The sequence below is a fragment of the Solanum pennellii genome, chromosome 1 (assembly GCF_001406875.1).
Source record: "Solanum pennellii chromosome 1, SPENNV200".
NCBI lineage: Eukaryota > Viridiplantae > Streptophyta > Magnoliopsida > Solanales > Solanaceae > Solanum > Solanum pennellii.
The window spans coordinates 107,714,188-107,733,379 of NC_028637.1; the positions used below are offsets into that span (position 1 = coordinate 107,714,188).

The window sequence follows — 19,192 nt, forward strand, 5'->3', positions numbered from 1 at the left end:
ATAATTAATTCAGGTATTGATCATATCCTAACATGGTAGGTATTAGTAATACGCAAAAAATAATATTATGGAATAAATTTATGTAAGGATAAAAATCTCTCTTAAATTATTTTAGATTGTTAATAAATAAATTCAATACAAATCAATACTGTCTTTTTAATTTTAAAAATAGATTGTTAATCTTTTTTAAATTGAGAAATAGACATTGTGTGAGTGATGTTTTCTAAGATGACAATTATTTAGCTTCAAATAATTTAAGTGAAAAAATAGCAAACATAACAATAAAATTGTTCTTCTATAATATTGATCGATAATCATTCAACTTGACCGAATCAATTTAAGGACATAATTGAAAGATTCTCTTTTATAAAGTTTTAATATTAACACAAGATAAGGTGGAAAACAATAAAACAAACAATTGATAAAAATAAATCTTGCATTACTAATTCAAACACTATTAATCTCTCTACCAAAAAACCATGCAAGTTAAATGCTGGGTGTGAGAGAATGATAAAATTAAAAGAATTATGTTAATATTATTTATGAATAATATATAAATAACTTGTATCAATTTTCAAAATTTAAAAGTAAACCAAATCAAACCACACCACACCAAATAATTTGAATTGCAATTTGATTTAATTTTTAAAACATAAACATGAATAATCCTAATCATGTTTTGTACAAGCAAAATACTTCTGTAAAAATAAAAAAAACAAGACAAGCAGCAAGATGGATTAAAACAAATAAACAGATACGGCTCAACAGAGATAAATTCGAAGGAAAATAACAAGCACACCAGCCATGGGAACGACCGAGTAGCATTCCGCACTCGTAACAGAAATTGGCTTGACACCTACATAAAAATACAATCAGATTAAACTATAAACACATCCATTACGTATTAATTATCTTATTTTAATTGATTTGTTATAAACAGCGAGCGCAGCGAACTAACCTGCACGTGATATAACGGCAACCTTCACTAAGTTGAACAAAAGAGCGGCACTTAGGACACCTCTGCCATTTTTCACGCTCAGCAAGCATACCAAAAGTGAAGTCGTTTTCATCCCTCAATGCCCCACTCTCCTCACATTGAAATCCAGCATGCCATGGAATCTTGCACCGGAAGCAAAATAATCTCTTGCAATTTGGGCACTTTGATAACGTCGCAACGCCACCACATTCATCCAAAATCAAAGCAGAACAGTTCTGATAAGGGCAGTAACACCGCGTCAACCCTAAAACAGAGTACTCACACAACTTTTCAGACCATTTATCAAATAGATCGGAATCCATAAGATTCCGGCAACCGATTGGATCCAAAAAATGGTTACAATTCGGAAACGGACACGGAATTTCGACGACATTGTCAACAAGCTTGACGGAAATGTAAGTTGTTATACAGTCGATGCAGAACGGATGAACGCAGAGATTTTGGTTCTTAAATTTTGTACTGGGTAACAACATAGGCTCCATACAAATTTTGCAGCAGAATGGTTGAGATTCATCTGCCAATTCATGCTCTTGAAATTTTTTTAATGCGTTTCCCATGATTATTGTTGACTAAGATATTAGTTAGCAAAATTCATCATATATATAAAAGCAGTACATAATAGAATTAGATTAGGACTCAAAGAAACCAAATTCTATTTTGAAATCTAATTAGACGTGAACATTAAATAAACTAAATTTGTAAATGGTTTTGAAGTAGAACTCAACTAGAAAACTTAATTACGTATTTTAAAAGTTACTTATATTTGTCATTGTCATAACCTTCTGGGGAAAAATGTAAAAGAAACTACTGTACTTATTAATCTCTTTGTGTTTGAAAAGTTAATTTTATTTTTTTTCATATTTAAAAAAAAATTATAAATCGTTTGCCTTGGCAGCGATTTAACGTTTTAAAAAAAAAATTATAAAATTTTTAAATCGCTGCCAACGCAGCGATTTTTATAATTTTTTTTAAAAATATGTTAATCGCTCAACGATTTTATAAAAAAAAATAATAATAAATTAAAACATGAAAATTGCTGCCTAGGCAGCGATTTCTAAAAATATATATATATTTTTTTAAAAGTAGCGATTTTATATATAAAAAATTATAATATTTTTTGAAATTCAAATATATAGCTTATAAGAAAATATACATTATTTTTAAAAAATTATGAATAAGTAAGGTAACAAAAATATTTTCTTTCTAAAAAAAGATATTATATTGAATTTAAATTTAATAGATGTTTGAGTTCAAATAGAATTCTAAATTCAAATAATTAAATTTTTTTAAATAAAAAATTAAAATCACAGCTATATTAATGTTAATATTTCTTTTTTATTTTTTGTGTATAAATATGCATCCGTCAAATGTATACGTACATCCTGGTTCAGTAGAGCATGATATATTAAAAATTTAAGTTCATCATCGTTCCGAAGGAATTTGAAATGGTAGCATAAAAGAAGAGAGGTCTTGCTTATATACGCGTCGTGGTGATATTATAAAAAAAATTAAAAAAAAATCGCTGCCTAGGCACCGATTTAAAAAAAATTATTAATTTTATTTTTTTTAAATCGCTGAGCGATTTACATATTTTAAAAAAAATTATTATAAAATCGATGCGTTGGCAGTGATTTAAAATTTTATAATTTTTTTTTAAAAATAAAATGGCTGCCTAGGCAGCGATTTTAAAAAAAAAATCTATAAAATCGCTGCCTAGGCAGCGATTTCCATGTTTTAAAAAATAATAATAAAAAAAATCGCTGAGCGATTTACATATTTTAAAAAAATCTGTAAAATCGCTGCATGGGCAGCGATTTAAAAATTTTATAAAAAGAATTTTTTTTAAAAAAAATACGTTAAATCGAAAAAAATTCAAAAAAAAACGCTGCCTAGGCAGCGATTTAACATTTTTTAAAATTTTTTTTTTATAAATTGCTGCCTATGCAGCGATTTTTAAGAAATTATTTTTTAAAGGCAGCGATTTCATTTTTTTTAAAAAAAAATTTACATTTTCAGCAGCGATTTTACTTTTTTCGGTGGAGTAAATCGTTGTTGATTTTTTGTTAATATAAATTTTTATATACCGTTTTAAAATTTTTGTTAATATTTTGTACCTTTAGGCTCCGAACTCTAATTATTGGTAGAGTATAGCAAATATTTACTCAATCGTATTAATTTGTATTACATTACATTATTTCCATTTCCCATAACAATTCAACCACCCCCATAAAGCAAATCCTTCACATATATGATTGATATTTTATTTTTCTTATATTATTTACGGAAAGGGATCAAAATTGCTACTGAGCTATGCGAAATAGACCACTTATACCTTTTATTATATTTTGGGATCAAAAATACCTCCGCCGTTATCATAGGAGACCATAAATACCCTCAAAAGTTAACACCACAATTTTTAGTGATGTGTCATGCAACATGAGACTAATCCCTCCACCTAAGCGTTGTCAATTAAGATTTTAAAAGAACTTGATCTTTAGTGGCGACAAAGTTGCCACAAAATCTCAAAGGTTATGAGTGATTTTTAGTGACGACTAAGGCTCCAATAACCATTCGCTAGTAAAATCTATTTTTTCACAAAAAAATTTGACAATTAATTTTATTGCGACCTAATTTTCTAAAATAAATAACTTGAAATATCAATATTAAGAACACTCAATGTTATTAAGAAAGTCATGAAAATTACTTTTCAATTCACATCTCCTACTATATAAGACATCATTGTACATTTTATACATTTAGATATAATATAAAAATAAAACATACAGTGTCTTTAAATCCTACTTAATCGTTATCATTTTTGTTTTTTTTTAAAAAAAAAATAATGAAGAAAAAACACAAAATTAAAATTTAATGTTAAAAACTTTTAGTGACGATTTTTTGGGCTTTTGTGGCGATTATTGTCGCGCTAAAGGTCTAGTTCTTTTGTAGTGAATCCTAGGGGCAATGCTTCGGTGGAATGATTAGTCCCACGTGGCTTGCGAAGTAAATAAAAATATGGGGAGTTAACTCTTGAGGGTATATGTAGTCTTTTAGGATAACAGTAGGGGCATTTTTGATCCCAAAATGTGACGAATGGTATAAGTGGTCTATTTCACATAATTTAGAGACAATTTTGACCATTTTCCGTAAATAATATATGAATTTTTTTTTTACTAGAATGGTAAAATAACATATTTCATACTATGTTATTCTTTTTTTTTGAATATTTTTATTCTTTTAATTTTAATATATTTTAATTAAAATGAAAAAATCAATTTATTTTAAAATAAAAAAATATTATAGACTTTTTTAAATTTCACCTATTTAGCATTACCCTCTAAAACTGATATTTGAAAATCAAAACTATTTTTATTTTTTTGTTAATAAAAGTGAGAAAGACTAAATTTAATATTAAACATGCTTTCCACTTTCCAGACTTCAAATCCAACAAAAAGAAAACAACGGGCAAATGACAAATGCCCCTTAAACTCTAGGGGTCTTCTTTTCGTGTTCCATGAGTTTATTGTATATGACAAATTTAAATTAACCTAAATAATTAAATCATGAAAAGTAGTTTATTTTTATTTATTATACTTGGACTTTAACACATTTATTAAGATTTATATTTGTCTTATTTGGACTTTAACATGTTTATCAAGAAAATAATAATTAAGGTGACTATTTTAATATACTTTCTATTGATTGATATTCTCTCTATTTTATGCTAATTGAAATCTTTTAGAAGTGTATTGTTTAAAATAATTGAATTGTTTACAATTTAAGATTAATATTTGTAATTTTTTTATGTTTGTTTTTTTCTTTTATGAATTTTTATGTTTTCTAAGAGATAAATCACATTATTTGCAAAGTTATATTTATGATTAGAAAGGTTAAAATTGAAAAACATGATTCAAATTATGTCATTGAATTTTTTCTTAAAAGTATGAATTGTTTCACAAATCCAGTTAATATGGAGTAAAAGTACTCTGTCTAGTATATAAATTGAATATTTGAGGCTTTTTCCCTTTATTAAAATAACTAACAAAAATTCCACTTTTGAGTTCTCTTATTATCATTATATCCTATTTGTTTTATAAATTTCTAAAATTTCTCATTTTCACGTATTATATAAATATAATATTTGAGGCTTTTTCCCTTTATTAAAATAAATGAAAGAAATTCCACCTTTGAGTTATCTTATCACCATTATTCCCTATTTGTTTTATAAAATTTCAAAATTCCTCATTTTCATGCATCGAATTAATGTATCGCGCGCATCATATTAGTGTATTATGTATAAAATGTACATCAGATTAGTGTATCATGTATAAAATGTAATGTATCTTACTTAACGATTAATGTATCTCGCAAATCAGTTTAACGTATTAGCGCTTATATTATTGTATCAACTTGAAATATTTTTGTAACTATAAACTTATTAGAAAAAATGATAATTTTACCTGAAAAATATGTGATATCTTTTCTTTGCCCTTAAAATAATTGAATTCTTCAAAGTTCAAATGGATATTTAATTTTTTTTTTCATATTTGTACTTTCCTTTACATTACTCTCAAACTTATGTTCAGAATTTCACAAAGAATAAAGTGGAAAGTATTAATTAAATTATATTTGAATTTTTTTTCTGTATATTTCGTTACAAATTCAATTAATTTTCTTAATAAATGCGCATTGCCTTACAAAATTTTTAGAGAATTATAATAATTGCTAAAAATAAATTTAATAAAAATATTTATAATATGTTAGTAACATTATTGATAACTATTTATGGAATAGTAAATAATACTCCCTCTGTTTAAAAATAAAATAAACTTATTTCATTTTTAGTCTGTTTCAAAAAAATGATTTTTTACCCTTTTTTGAAATACTTTTAATATTTTTTCACGTGACATGTTTAAGACCACAAAATTAAATAATATTTTGATATATTTAATATAATTTTAATTTAGAAGTACAAATTTAAAAGTTCGTTTCTTTTCTTAAAAAAGACATGAGTAATAAATAGAAGTGAATAGAGGGATTAAGAGTAACTTATAAATAAACAAAAGAAATTGTTAACCTTTTATGATATTCCAATTCCAAGAAAGCTCAGCTGATTTTGAAAAAGATGGATAACTGCAAAAGTCATACGTGAAAGAAAATTTTGGGGAAAATATTACTCCTACGAATTACAATCATAGTATAAGAAGAAGACCTAAAACGATCATTCCTTTGATCATAGAAAAAGTAGTTTAAAAAAAAAACTCAAACACTTCGCTACAATTACAAAATTGGCCCAAAATCAGTCAGAACAAAAATCTCCAGTTACCAAATCGCAAGTCAATAATACGATTGAAGGTAATTGACTGAGAATCACAAGCACACAAGCCATGGGATCTATCGAATAGCATTCCGCAGTTGTAACAAAAATTGGCTTGACACCTACATAAAAACACAATTAGATTAAATTATAAACACAAAAATAATTAAATAATAAAAGTTATATAACTAACCTGCAAGTGATATGACGGCAACCTTCACTAAGTTGAACAAAAGAGTGACACTTAGGACACCTCTGCCATTTTTCACCCTCAGCAAGTTTACCAAAAGCGACGTCGTTTTTATCCCTCAATGCCCCACTCTCCTCGCACTGAAATCCAGCATGCCATGGAAGCTTGCACTGGAAGCAAAATAATCTCTTGCAACTTGGGCACTTTGATCGCGTCGCAACGCCACCGCATTCATCCAAAATTAAAGCAGAGCAGTTTCGATTAGGGCAGTAACACCGCGTCAATCCTAAAACGGAGTACTCACACAACTTTTCAGACCATTTATCAAACAGATCGGAATCCAGAATATTCCGGCAACTAATTGGGTCCAAAAAGTGCTTACAATTAGGAAACGGACAAGGAATTTCGACAACATTGTCAACAAGCTTGACGGAGATGTATATTGTTATACAGTCGATGCATAACGGATGAACGCAAAGATTTTGATTCTTAAATTTTTTACTAGATAACAACATAGGCTCCATACAAATTTTACAGCAGAATGGTTGAGATTCATCTGCCAATTCGAGATCTAGAATTTTTTTTAATGTGTTTCCCATGATTATTATTGAAGAATAATTACTATACTTTAATGAACCAAGCGAAATTCATATTTATATAAGCAGTACGAAATAGAATTAGATTAGGACTCAAAGAAACCTATTTCAGCTTTGAAATTAAATAAACTATATTTGTAAATGGTTTAGAAGTAGAACTCAACTAGAAAACTTAAATTGCGTATTTTAAAAGTTACTTAGGCTAATTTAAGGCTGGACAACGGAACGGGATGTATTGGTATCGTTCTGATTCGGTTGTCTACGGAACGGGGCGGGACATTTTGAATCGGGACATGAAACGGAACGAAATCGAGATTTGACCGGTATCGGTTTATACCAATTCCGATTAATTAATATTTATTAATTTATATTATATATTTATAAATTATAAATTTATGTTTTATATTAAAAAATAAATACTACTCAAGTAACCCAACTATCCTATTAGCATTATTAATATTATATTCGAGACTTAGTTGAAGCAGAACCCTTCCTAGAAGGTGGCTGCGTAACTATGCACTCTATTAATAGTTGTAAATTGAAATTGTAATTTGTAATACAAGTTTAAATAAATTAAATTGATATTTTTCAATTTGTGCAATTATTTTATCCTTATTTTTATTTAATTTTTTAAAATTACAAATTTAATTTATTTAGATTAGAAGTTATAATTATAACCTATAAATTATAACATAAGAATAAATAATAAGTAATAACTTCCAAACTTAATAAGTAAATTTTTTTAAAAAATATTTTTAAAATAAACTTATTACATTATAAATTTAAAAACTATTAATTTAAACTTAGAAAAAGAAATATTCATATTTTTGTAATTTAAAAAGATCATTTTTTGAAATAACTTGATGTGTCATTTCATTTATTCCATTCCGGTCCATTTCCACTCCATCCCGCTATATAGTGAGACAGGATGAAATCGAATATCCGTCTCAATAATTTCGATCAACGAACAGATCAACTCGTTCTACTCCAATTCAGTATGATCACGTTTTAATCCGTTGCCCAATCTTAGATAATTATATTTGTCATATCCTTCTGAAAAAAATGTAAATAATTAACTTCTCTGTTATGAAAAGTTAAAATTTTGTTTTTTTCCATATATAGGAGAGCACTATATATATTATTATTGGTAAAGTATAACAAATATTTACTCAATGGTATTAATTTGAATTACATTATTTTCCGTAACAATTCAATCACCCCATAAATCAAATCCTTGACATATTTTCTTTATCCCTATTTAGTTGTTCACTTTAAAAAAAATACATATATTAAGATAACAATAATTAACATAGTCAAGTTACAATCTTATCTTTATTATATATGGTTTCAAAGAGGATGTATTAAAACTTAGAAATTTTCAAGAAGTTTAAGTAAGAATAGAATAGAAAAAAAAATTATCCTTTCTTGATTAGTCAAATGAACAAGTAAATAAGGACATCTAAAAGAAGAAATATGCACAAATAAATAAGGATTAGTATTTTATTTTCTAAAAACAAGACAGTTCTATTTACACCAACTTCTTTTTTTAGGACTCTTACTACATTTTTTTTATGACTGTTATATGACATCCAAAAATCACTGACAGATTTTCATTTTCTATGAAACTCACGGTAGTTTTTTTATTTTCCAAAATAAAATACTAATATTTTTATTGTTTTTGTATAATAAATATGATAAAAGACAATTTGTTTATTACAAAGCAGCCCAAAATGTTCAATCAACTTTATAGACAAACTTCATGCTTTTAATTTGGTATCAATAAATTAGTGATAAATGTAACAAGTGTCCTATTTTAATCATAATTTAATATCAGCTTTAAGGGTGAATATGTTATATTTCACTTTCATACGCTATATATACCTTCCTTTTTTAGTACGGTAATTGCCGTGCACTTTACTAGTAATACTAAAAAAAAAATTAAAGAGGAACGATCGCAGAAGTTTCGTACATTTATGAACCTATTTTTTCTTACTAATTCAATGAAGCAAAAAGATTTTGCACCTTACGAAATCTTCTTTTTTCTCATATGAGTACGTGAAAAGAGGAATGGTCACAGAAGTTTCCTACTCTCGTCCACAACTGTTTGGAAGGTATATTAAAAATAAATATTGAAAATTAATTAATGATTTAAATAATTAAGAAATACTAAAAATTAATTATCAATTTAAATAATTAAAAAATACTAAGTGTGTTTTTTTTAATTCTGCCCTTGATAATTTCTTCTATTTTGCTCAATTGAAAAGTTATATGAATTTTTAATATTCTTGCTATAGCAGGGTTATGTTTGTTGGATTTTTTTTAATTGAATTTTTCTTAAAGAGAGTACATAATCTTATCCTGACAAATAATAGTGGACGGATAAAATATCATTATATCTATAGTTGCTGAAAATAATATGAAATTGATATTTGAAAATCAAGTTTATTTTCATTTTTGTGAATAATTTAATGTGAGAATACTTTTTAGTGTTTATTTTATAAAAAAAATAAATTGAAATATGTTTTGAGGAGTTTAACTCCCAAGAATAAAAAAGAAGAGAAAACCATGGTCAAAATCACAATGCCCCTTTAAATTCTAGGGTCTTCTTTTTGTGTCCTGTAAGTTTATTGTATATGACAAATTTAAATTAATCCAAGTAATAAAATCATGTAAAGTTGTAGTTTTTAAGTTTATTTTTATTTGTCTTATTTGGACCTAACATGTTTGTTAAAAAAAAGTAGATATTTTATCATTTTATTCACTTTTTATTGATCGATACTCTTTGTATTTTATAGTAATTGAATTTTTAGAGTTTTTTAATTGTATAAAATAATTGAATCGTTCAAAGTTTAAGATAAATATTTTTTTTTGTTCAATAATAATTGTCCACCATTAATTTGATATATTCCTTAAAAAACTATAAATAGAATAATAATTTTAGTATATTGCTCTTTGAATATATACAATGTCTTGATGTAATAAAAAAATGATTATAATTAATAATAAAGGTAAATCATGAACTAAGTGCAAAATTATTAATGGATTTCATAAAGTGGACACATATTGTTGGCCATTTATTTTTAGTATAGAAGACAAATAATATTGAATGGAGGAAATATTTTTTCATATTTTCCCTTTCTTTTTATGAAGTTCGATATTTTTTAGGAAATAAATCACACTTTGAAAGATTATATTTATAATATTACAAGGAACAATATTAAATACTGTAATATAAATTATGTCCTTTGAATGTTTCTCTTGATAAGTTTGCATGTTCACAAAATCACATAATATGAAATACTTAAAAGATATCTCTATTCCATATTTTAATTGAATATTTTGAGTTTTTTTCATTGTTCAAAGATCAAATGGTTGTTTGAATTTTTCTTTTTCATATTTGTCTTTTGTTTTAAAGTTTGATATTATTTTAGGAAAAATTAGATTACTTGCAGAGTTATATTTATAATTTCACAAAGAATAACAATAAAAAATATAATTTAAATTGCATCCTTAAATGTTTTTCTTAACAAGTACAAATTGCCTCATAAATTCCGTCAATTTTCTTATTACGTGCGCCTTGACTCGCAAATTTAGTTAATATAGGATAGAGAAACCATTATTTCTTTAAAAAAATGATTTGAATAATAAATAATTAATCCTAAAAATAAAATATAATAATTTTTTTTTATACATTAGTAACAGTGAACTATTTTTGGAATAATAAATATAAATGAATAAAGGGAAAAACTTACAAATAAACAAAAAAATAGTTTAACCTGTTATGATATTCCAATTCCAAGAAAGTTCAGCTGATTATTGAAAAAGAAAGGATAAACTGCAAAAGTCATACGTGAAAGAAAATTTTGGGGAAAATATTACTCCTACAATTTACAATTTAGTATAAGAAGAAGACCTAAAACGACCCTCCATTTTCCCACACAAAAAGTACTTATTAAAAAAAAACTCAAAACACTTCACTCAGAATTTTGACACTGATCATGGGGAACACACAGCAAAAATTGGCCCAAGATCAGTCAGAACAAGAATTGACAGTCACAGAATCACCAGATGAATCATTCACTTGCGAAATTTGTATCGAGCCTATATCATTACCTAACAAAAAATTCAAGAACCAGAATCTTTGTGTTCATCCGTTTTGTATGGACTGTATGGCCAAATACATCGCCGTCAAGCTTGAGGACAACGTCGGCAACATTCCGTGTCCGTCTCTGAGTTGTGAGAAATTTTTGGACCCAATTTCTTGCCGGAATCTTGTTGGCCCTCAGCTGTTTGTGAGATGGTCCGACGTGTTGTGTGAATCTTCTGTTTTAGGGTTAGCGCATTGTTACTGTCCGGATCGGAGATGTTCGGCTTTGATTTTGGATGAGTGTGGTGGGAAAGCGAAGCGATCAAAGTGCCCCAATTGTAAGAAGCATTTTTGCTTTCAGTGTAAGCTTCCATGGCATTCTGGATTTCAGTGTGAAGAGAGTCGAGAATTGAGGGATAGAAACGATGTCGTTTTTGGCGTGGTTGCCGAGGCTAATAAGTGGAAAAGGTGTCCACAGTGTCGTCACTTTGTTGAACTTATTGAAGGTTGTAAAATTGTTAAATGCAGGTTAGTCTTATTTGTTTTTTTCCTCTCTTCTTTTTTATTTGTGAATTGTGAATAAGTCATCCTAATTTTTGAAGAAAAAAAAACTCATTTTTACAACTTCTGAGGTTTACTTGAGTTGAGTTTCTACAGTGAGCAATTTTTCTACCTGCGTACACACCACACTGCCCAGACGCACTAGTCCGATTACACGGCTATGTTGTTGTTGTTGTGGTGGTGGTGATTATACAGGAGTCTGCACCTTTTTGTGCGTTTGTACATTGTTTTAGTGTTAATTGCAAAATTTTGCTAACCCTATAGTAGTTATTTTTTTCTATAAGAATTAGGAGAAACATGTACCAGAGCAGATAGGGTAGAGGTCATGGATTTAATAATATCTTACTACATTGATCCTGAAAAGATATCAGGTCCCCACATATGGATGTAATCTTGAAGAACTAATTAAATAAATAAAGGAAGGTAACTATGCAAATATTTAGTATTGAATTGGAATTGGTCCCCACCTCCACAAGCTAGGGGTAAGGCTGCGGTCTCTCCACTCTCCGCTATACAGGAGTCTGATGTTGAATTGGAATTGATCCGAATAGAGAGTAAGTTTGGGATTGAATCACAAGTAATTGATTGATAAGGTTTTAACTCTTGGGGAAGGAAACACAGGATTTAGAGGACTTGCATTTAGCTATTATAACCAAAAGAGGAAGAAAAAATGAATGTTAATTTGATTCCTCCCTGCATACATGGGTTCCCTGGAATTTGAGGACCAAAAAGTTGTTGTTTGGCTGCAGAATACATAGCTATCAATATGTTAATAGTCTTTTTTAGAGACTTTCAATGTATATCTAGTTAGTCAATTTTTTAAGACTTGTATCTCTTTGTTGTGGCATTCCAGTATCTACTTAATTGGATTTTTAAGAACAAGCACTTGCACATTTCTGCATTTTCACAAACAGGGATAAATTGCTAACCTGCTTCTGATTTATCGAGTTTCAAAATAAGGGATGAAAAGGCCTATAAAACCTTAGGCCAATGAATAATGGCTACAGGTATGAAGGGAACAGGGAGTTGATGGAAGCATTCTGTAGTTCTCTGAGCGGATTTATGCATCTCTAATATGAGCTGAAGAATTATCTTATACATGATAAGAAGTAATATGAGCGGAAAATATACCTAATATATCTCCAATGCCACTTAATTGAGATTAATATGCCAATCATTCTCAGTTTCCACTTATTTGAGGTTACAATTGCTATATTTTTCTCTGTTGACATTGATAGGTGTTGATCCTATCAGTCGTTATAGAGAGGACGGGTTGGGAATGAGGAAACTATAACATTTGAATCCCCTAAAGTAGATCATGTATCAACTATGTTAATCTGCCAAATTTTGTCTTCTTTAACGTTCCAATCGATATTTATTTGTAGTAGCCAGATCTTTTCCTCACATAGTTTTCAAGTATCCGGCTCTAACTGAATGTGTTTTTCCTCACAAATGAAATGCTTACCCTTTTATTCATTGTGGCTACTTTTTACTGTTTACTTTTCTTCAAGGATTTCACTGGGTTTGTTATTGTTTCGGGAAAGAAACAAAAGAGAAGATAACAGCTATGAATAATAAGAGGGGATTTTACTTGAGATAATCAAGCTCGTCCTCTGTATAGTCAATTTTGGATCTCATCTTCTTGTACATAACTTATTAAAAAAATGCCTGTGAAGCCAAATTAATGTTCTGGGAGGAAAGAAGTTGCTTAGTTAGATCTACATATTAAAATATACCAGGTTTATGACATAAGATTTCAGCATATGTGAGAATTAAGTGGCTTATATTGTTCGTCTCTTAATTGCTGACAGCTCTTCTCATAATTCTGCAATTTTCATCTATGCAATTCTTACGTTCTGGTTTTGTTCAGTTCTCTGAGGCCTACACAGGTGTAGAGACAGATATATTTTGTGTGAATTTGATTGATATATCACGCTTGTACACTGTTAAAAAAATGACTTAAACAATAAGAAGTAGAGAAAAGGTTCAACTTTCAAGTTTAATACTTTAACCTGGTTCTCTTTTCATCTGGATGTAGGTGTGGTGCCAGTTTCTGCTACAACTGCGGAAAAAGAGTTTATCGACACTGGTGTAGTTGTGATTCTGCTTCCGTGCGCTGCATAAGGATCATCCATGGGATTACCATTATTTTTATTCTCCTGTCTATCTTTTTCATCTTCAGGAATTTGAATAGTATAACGCCGAAAAAGTAGAGCCGTGTATAGACATATACTCCTATGAGGTTCAGTAACATATATTAGAAATCTTTTTTGCTTCAGAAAAGATAGCATAGACAAGAAAACAGAAACCTTAACAAAGTTTGTACAGATGGAATCTAAAATATCAAGTTCTCTTAGATTTTTGACTTGCTGATTCAAATTGTCTCAAATACATTTTTATGTGAATTTTCAAGTTTCTCTTCTGTTGTTCTTCATTACTAGCCTAGTAGGTATGATTAGCATCCTTACTATCTCTTGGCTCCTGTATATTTAAAATGGATATCCACTTTTTTCGTGTTCAATTTGGAAAATCAATAGATTTACTATTAAATCCTACTTTTCATTTCCCATTATTTAGATGATCGGGATCTTATTCTTTCATTTATAATTTTTTAAAGAATGTGTGCGGTCGAACATGAATAACTAAATAAGGAATGTGTCAAGTCAAACATGAATAGCTAAATGTTCGGAGGGATTATTTGTTTCTGAATAAGTAGCTAGTTTTCACAAAAAATATATTGTTATTCTCCGTATTATTTTATGTTAAAATAACGATGTGAAATGACATTTATGTATTTGCCAAACATGTAAATAACGATTATTGGTTATCGGTTTCTAATCATTATCGGTCATTGAGAACCACTTAGAAACAAGGTGACAAACCAAATAAACCATGCATATGAGTTCAAGTTACATCTTGCTCAAAAGCAAACACTTTTATATTTTGTAGAATAACAAAGTGTTTGAGACAATCAGAAATAAAAGTAGGACACCAAATCTAAGTCAAAGACTTTATATACAAAATGGTATAAATATAGGATTATTCAATTACTATCGGATTATCGATTTTACCCGTTAAAAAAAAATATCAAATCTAAAAATTGGTAACCCCGTAACAAAAGAAATCTAAATCGTTATGAAAACCACTAAACCAATAACCCGTTGCTGATAAACCAATAACTTTTTTGTTGGATTCAGATTATTAATTTTGATTTGATTTTAAACAACCCTAAAATATCCTATAATTATTACTCACTATACAATAACCATTCTACCACAATTCTTGTTAGTTAGCTTTCTCGATGTTGAATAGTTTGATATCAAGCCAATGAAATTTGAGACTAGGCATCAACACATTGAACTCCATCCTATCAGCTATCTTTTTTATTTGGCTACACCTAAGAAAGTTTTATCCAATTATTTACAAATTTTGCTCGAAAAGAAGTAATATAGGATCGAAATGAAAAACCATTACACCCAGAAAAACGCAACCAAAAGAATAATAACACACAATTAAACATTATTTCCGCTAAAAAGATTCATTTGGCTAAAAATCATGGAATTACTCAAGTTCATGGGTGGGTAACTATTAAATAATAAAACAATAGTTTGAAGGCATAATACAGTTCATTTAACTTGTCCTTAACTAATATTTATAATATCCTTTAATTTTAGATGTACATGAATAAATCCTTATAATTATATGAGATTGAACACGTATACATTACTTGTTTGCTATAATTTATTACTTCTTCTATCTTAATTTATATAGTAATTTTTTTCTTCGAGAGTTGCACAATTTAAGTTTAACAAAAAATTTACGTATGAGATCTTAAATACTTGTGAAATGAAATATATATATATTTGTCAATTATATAAAAAGAAAACTACTATAACATAAATTTGTTTGAATCTTGAAATCCAAAAAAATGACATGAAGCAATATGCTATGTTGTTGTTTCCTATAATTTTATTTATTATAATTCTACTGTTTTAGTTACCAGATGCGTACAAGTTACAGCAATTGAAATCCTCTTTCATCACCATTCGGTTTCAATAATTCAAGTGGAGTAAACTTTTTGTACCTTATTGGCCAACTAAGAGATCGATAAAATTTCTTGTTTTTTGTTTTGTTGTTTGGTTTACAATACATGTGTTTAAGTTTAATTATTTTGAATTTATTAAGTTTTTTTCGAGAAAAACTAATCTCTATTAATTTTAGATTAAAATAATCACCGCGGTTTGATGATGAGAATTGAGTACAAAACAAAGATTCTACTAATTAACACTTTTTAATAATAATAACAAAAAAAAATGAATATAAACTATTCATTGTTCTTTGGTAAATATTTTATGTTTTGCTTTTTGGAAGACTTTTGTTTGTTAAAAGGCAATAACTTTAACGATAAAATTAAGGATAATTTCTTTCTTTCGGTTATTTTATTTTTTCTTTATATATTTCAGAGAACGACTTCAAAACTGAAAAACTAACCAAACCCACGCCGAGAAGCAACTACCATTCCTTCAACCAATCATTATCCACCACGTGGCATTCAATAATTGGATATCTTTCACCTCAACTCTAAGCAACCTTCTCCTTTTAGGAGACTGATGTATATATATAGCAGATGAAACTGAGAGAAGACAGAAAACAAATCTTCTCAGTCAACAATGGCTCATCGTTTCTCTCTCGTTTTCGTATTATCTATCCTCCTAACGACGTCGTTTTTGTTGGCTGTCAACGGCGAGATTAAAGGCGGGGACGATGATATTTTAATCCGTCAAGTCGTCGGCGATGATGATCATCACATGCTAAACGCCGAACATCACTTTACGCTTTTTAAGAAGAGATTCGGGAAAACGTACGCCTCCGATGAGGAGCATCATTATAGATTTTCGGTTTTTAAAGCTAACTTGCGCGGTGCAATGAGACACCAGAAGCTCGATCCATCTGCTGTTCACGGCGTGACTCAGTTTTCCGATATGACGACGGATGAATTCAGCCAGAAATTTCTCGGCGTTAACCGCCGGTTTCGGTTCCCTTCTGACGCCAATAAAGCTCCGATTCTTCCTACTGAGGATCTTCCTTCAGATTTCGATTGGAGAGAGCACGGTGCTGTCACGCCAGTGAAGAATCAGGTATGTTTGTTTCTCTGTGAGATTGATACGTGCAGCATTAAGATAATTAAGTATTGTTATTTTTTATGATTGAAAAACTAGGGTTCATGCGGCTCATGCTGGTCATTTAGTACCACTGGTGCATTAGAAGGTGCCAACTTTCTTGCTACAGGGAAGCTTGTTAGCCTCAGCGAGCAGCAACTTGTGGACTGTGATCACGAGGTTTGACGCTTTTCCCTCTCATCCTATTCTATATATTGTGTATATGGAATCCTGATCTTAAACACGTTAAGCTTTAAAATTAAAAGCATTTGCGAATTTAAAAGTAGTGCTCATTCGATTGGAATTTACTATTGGCGTCATTAATAATTTTGGGTCATGTAACTGATCATGGATCAGCTATAGGGAAGTGTTTGCTCTGTTTCCGTCACTTTTAAGTATAAAGTATGTCTACGAATTGAATTTTGCCTTTCTTGGTGTTATACCATATCAATCTGTTACTTAAACGTGTCTTTCTTCTTCAAGTACCGTGTTTTTCTGCGGTTTTGTTTTAACAGATTTTCCTCTCTTCGTTTTTGGGGTGCGGGACCCACTTTAAGGGAAAGGGAATTGGACTGTTTGTATGTTTTGGCTTGAATTTGTTGCTGTTTTCATTTTCAGAATGCCAATTGCTAATCAGAATTGGGATTGTAGACAGTATAATAAGACTTCAAACTACACAGGCCAAATGAAAAAATTTTACTTTAGAAATTTTAATGTCCTCTATCTCCCTGAAGTATGTATCCTATACTAATTTAACTACCTACAGTGTGATCCAGAAGAAAAAGATTCTTGCGACTCAGGCTGCAGTGGTGGGCTAATGAATAGTGCCTTTGAATACACTCTCAAAGCTGGTGGACTTATGCGAGAAGAAGATTACCCATACACTGGTACCGATAAGGCAACCTGCAAATTTGACAACACCAAGGTTGCAGCTAAAGTTGCTAACTTTAGTGTTGTCTCCCTCGACGAAGAACAAATTGCTGCTAATCTTGTCAAGAATGGCCCTCTCGCTGGTAAATGTCCTTTGCCATTAACTTAAAAAAATGCCTTCATGGGATCTTTAGTTAATTAATGGTTTCCATTGATGTAAAACTAATTCTGAAAAGTGTTGCTGTTGCTTGGCTTGGCTTGCAGTGGCTATCAATGCAGTGTTCATGCAGACATATGTCGGTGGAGTCTCCTGCCCATATATATGCTCTAAGCAGTTGGATCATGGTGTCTTATTAGTTGGTTATGGTACTGGTTTCTCTCCCATTCGAATGAAAGAGAAACCGTACTGGATCATCAAGAACTCGTGGGGAGAGAAATGGGGAGAAAGTGGATACTACAAAATCTGCAGAGGCCGAAATGTTTGTGGAGTGGATTCAATGGTTTCAACAGTTGCAGCTGTTAGTACCAGCTCATAGTAAAATTTAAAGTCTATTTTTACCAACTACACTCTATGTAAATTAAGTGTAGCTTAAAGGACCATATTTCATTATTTCCAATTGCTAAGACTCTTTTTCATTATTATTTCCAATTCAACAAATCTTGAAAGTAAAACACATTTCTCCGCATCTATCTATTAGTTTGGTGTTTTCTCAGTCTACATACATTCCTTTATAATTTAATTCATCTCCATACATGGTTGATTGCCCCTCCTTGTATCCAAGCGCACACAAAATCTTTTCAGAAGACTTCAATTATAGTTGACGTCAATGTAAAGGGAGGGAGGTAGCTTCCAAGTTGAGCTGTTAATCATGCAAATTGAAGGTTTTCCTTCTTTGTTTACTTGGACAACTTCTTTGTTTAACACTTTTAATTATCTAAACTACATTTTGAAGTTATATGCAACATATCATTAATCCAGAAGGAACTTTCTCCAATCAAGCCCTTCAGACAAGAAGTAGAATGTCTCACCAGTAATCTTTGTTTACTTGGACAACTTCTTTGTTTAACACTTTTAATTATCTAAACTACATTTTGAAGTTATATGCAACATATCATTAATCCAGAAGGAACTTTCTCCAATCAAGCCCTTCAGACAAGAAGTAGAATGTCTCACCAGTAATCTTTGTTTACTTGGACAACTTCTTTGTTTAACACTTTTAATTATCTAAACTACATTTTGAAGTTATATGCAACATATCATTAATCCAGAAGGAACTTTCTCCAATCAAGCCCTTCAGACAAGAAGTAGAATGTCTCACCAGTAATCTTTGTTTACTTGGACAACTTCTTTGTTTAACACTTCTAATTATCTAAACTACATTTTGAAGTTATATGCAACAACATATCATTAATCC

General features: G+C 29.5%; 4 protein-coding genes across 4 annotated transcripts; 2 read left to right on the top strand and 2 right to left on the bottom strand.

Moving 5' to 3' along the window:
- Positions 1-640: 640 nt before the first annotated feature.
- On the bottom strand, positions 641-1,626 carry LOC107026339 (probable E3 ubiquitin-protein ligase RNF217). Its single transcript, XM_015227276.2, has 2 exons — positions 959-1,626; positions 641-856 (listed from the first exon to the last, which is right to left on the bottom strand). Exons 1-2 carry the CDS (start codon positions 1,552-1,554, stop codon positions 673-675), a joined length of 780 nt encoding a protein of 259 aa, XP_015082762.1. The 5' UTR covers positions 1,555-1,626; the 3' UTR covers positions 641-672.
- Positions 1,627-6,272: 4,646 nt separating this feature from the next.
- LOC107026345 (probable E3 ubiquitin-protein ligase RNF217) lies at positions 6,273-7,103 on the bottom strand. Its single transcript, XM_027911998.1, has 3 exons — positions 7,064-7,103; positions 6,508-6,994; positions 6,273-6,436 (listed from the first exon to the last, which is right to left on the bottom strand). The coding sequence occupies exons 1-3, from the start codon at positions 7,101-7,103 to the stop codon at positions 6,301-6,303; spliced, it is 663 nt and encodes a 220-aa protein (XP_027767799.1). The 3' UTR covers positions 6,273-6,300.
- A 3,786-nt stretch (positions 7,104-10,889) lies between these two features.
- On the top strand, positions 10,890-14,170 carry LOC107012667 (probable E3 ubiquitin-protein ligase RNF217). Its single transcript, XM_015212575.2, has 2 exons — positions 10,890-11,715; positions 13,787-14,170. Exons 1-2 carry the CDS (start codon positions 11,099-11,101, stop codon positions 13,959-13,961), a joined length of 792 nt encoding a protein of 263 aa, XP_015068061.1. The 5' UTR covers positions 10,890-11,098; the 3' UTR covers positions 13,962-14,170.
- Positions 14,171-16,376: 2,206 nt separating this feature from the next.
- On the top strand, positions 16,377-18,495 carry LOC107009246 (cysteine protease RD19A). The gene is made up of 4 exons (XM_015208554.2): positions 16,377-16,886; positions 16,968-17,087; positions 17,674-17,920; positions 18,042-18,495. Exons 1-4 carry the CDS (start codon positions 16,419-16,421, stop codon positions 18,311-18,313), a joined length of 1,107 nt encoding a protein of 368 aa, XP_015064040.1. The 5' UTR covers positions 16,377-16,418; the 3' UTR covers positions 18,314-18,495.
- Positions 18,496-19,192: the final 697 nt, after the last annotated feature.

Bases quoted from the DNA above. Each gene is read 5' to 3' on its own strand.
- LOC107026339 (XM_015227276.2), bottom strand. From the start codon at position 1,554: ATGGGAAACGCATTAAAAAAATTTCAAGAGCATGAATTGGCAGATGAA. The intron at 857-958 runs GTTAGTTCGCTG...ATTTTTATGTAG, and splicing joins TGCCGTTATATCACGTGCAG to GTGTCAAGCCAATTTCTGTT.
- LOC107026345 (XM_027911998.1), bottom strand. From the start codon at position 7,103: ATGGGAAACACATTAAAAAAAATTCTAGATCTCGAATTGG. The intron at 6,995-7,063 runs CAGATGAATCTC...GTAAAAAATTTA, and splicing joins AATTCTAGATCTCGAATTGG to AGAATCAAAATCTTTGCGTT. The intron at 6,437-6,507 runs GTTAGTTATATA...GTTTTTATGTAG, and splicing joins TGCCGTCATATCACTTGCAG to GTGTCAAGCCAATTTTTGTT.
- LOC107012667 (XM_015212575.2), top strand. From the start codon at position 11,099: ATGGGGAACACACAGCAAAAATTGGCCCAAGATCAGTCAGAACAAGAA. The intron at 11,716-13,786 runs GTTAGTCTTATT...ATCTGGATGTAG, and splicing joins TGTAAAATTGTTAAATGCAG to GTGTGGTGCCAGTTTCTGCT.
- LOC107009246 (XM_015208554.2), top strand. From the start codon at position 16,419: ATGGCTCATCGTTTCTCTCTCGTTTTCGTATTATCTATCCTCCTAACG. The intron at 17,088-17,673 runs GTTTGACGCTTT...AACTACCTACAG, and splicing joins TTGTGGACTGTGATCACGAG to TGTGATCCAGAAGAAAAAGA. The intron at 17,921-18,041 runs GTAAATGTCCTT...CTTGGCTTGCAG, and splicing joins CAAGAATGGCCCTCTCGCTG to TGGCTATCAATGCAGTGTTC.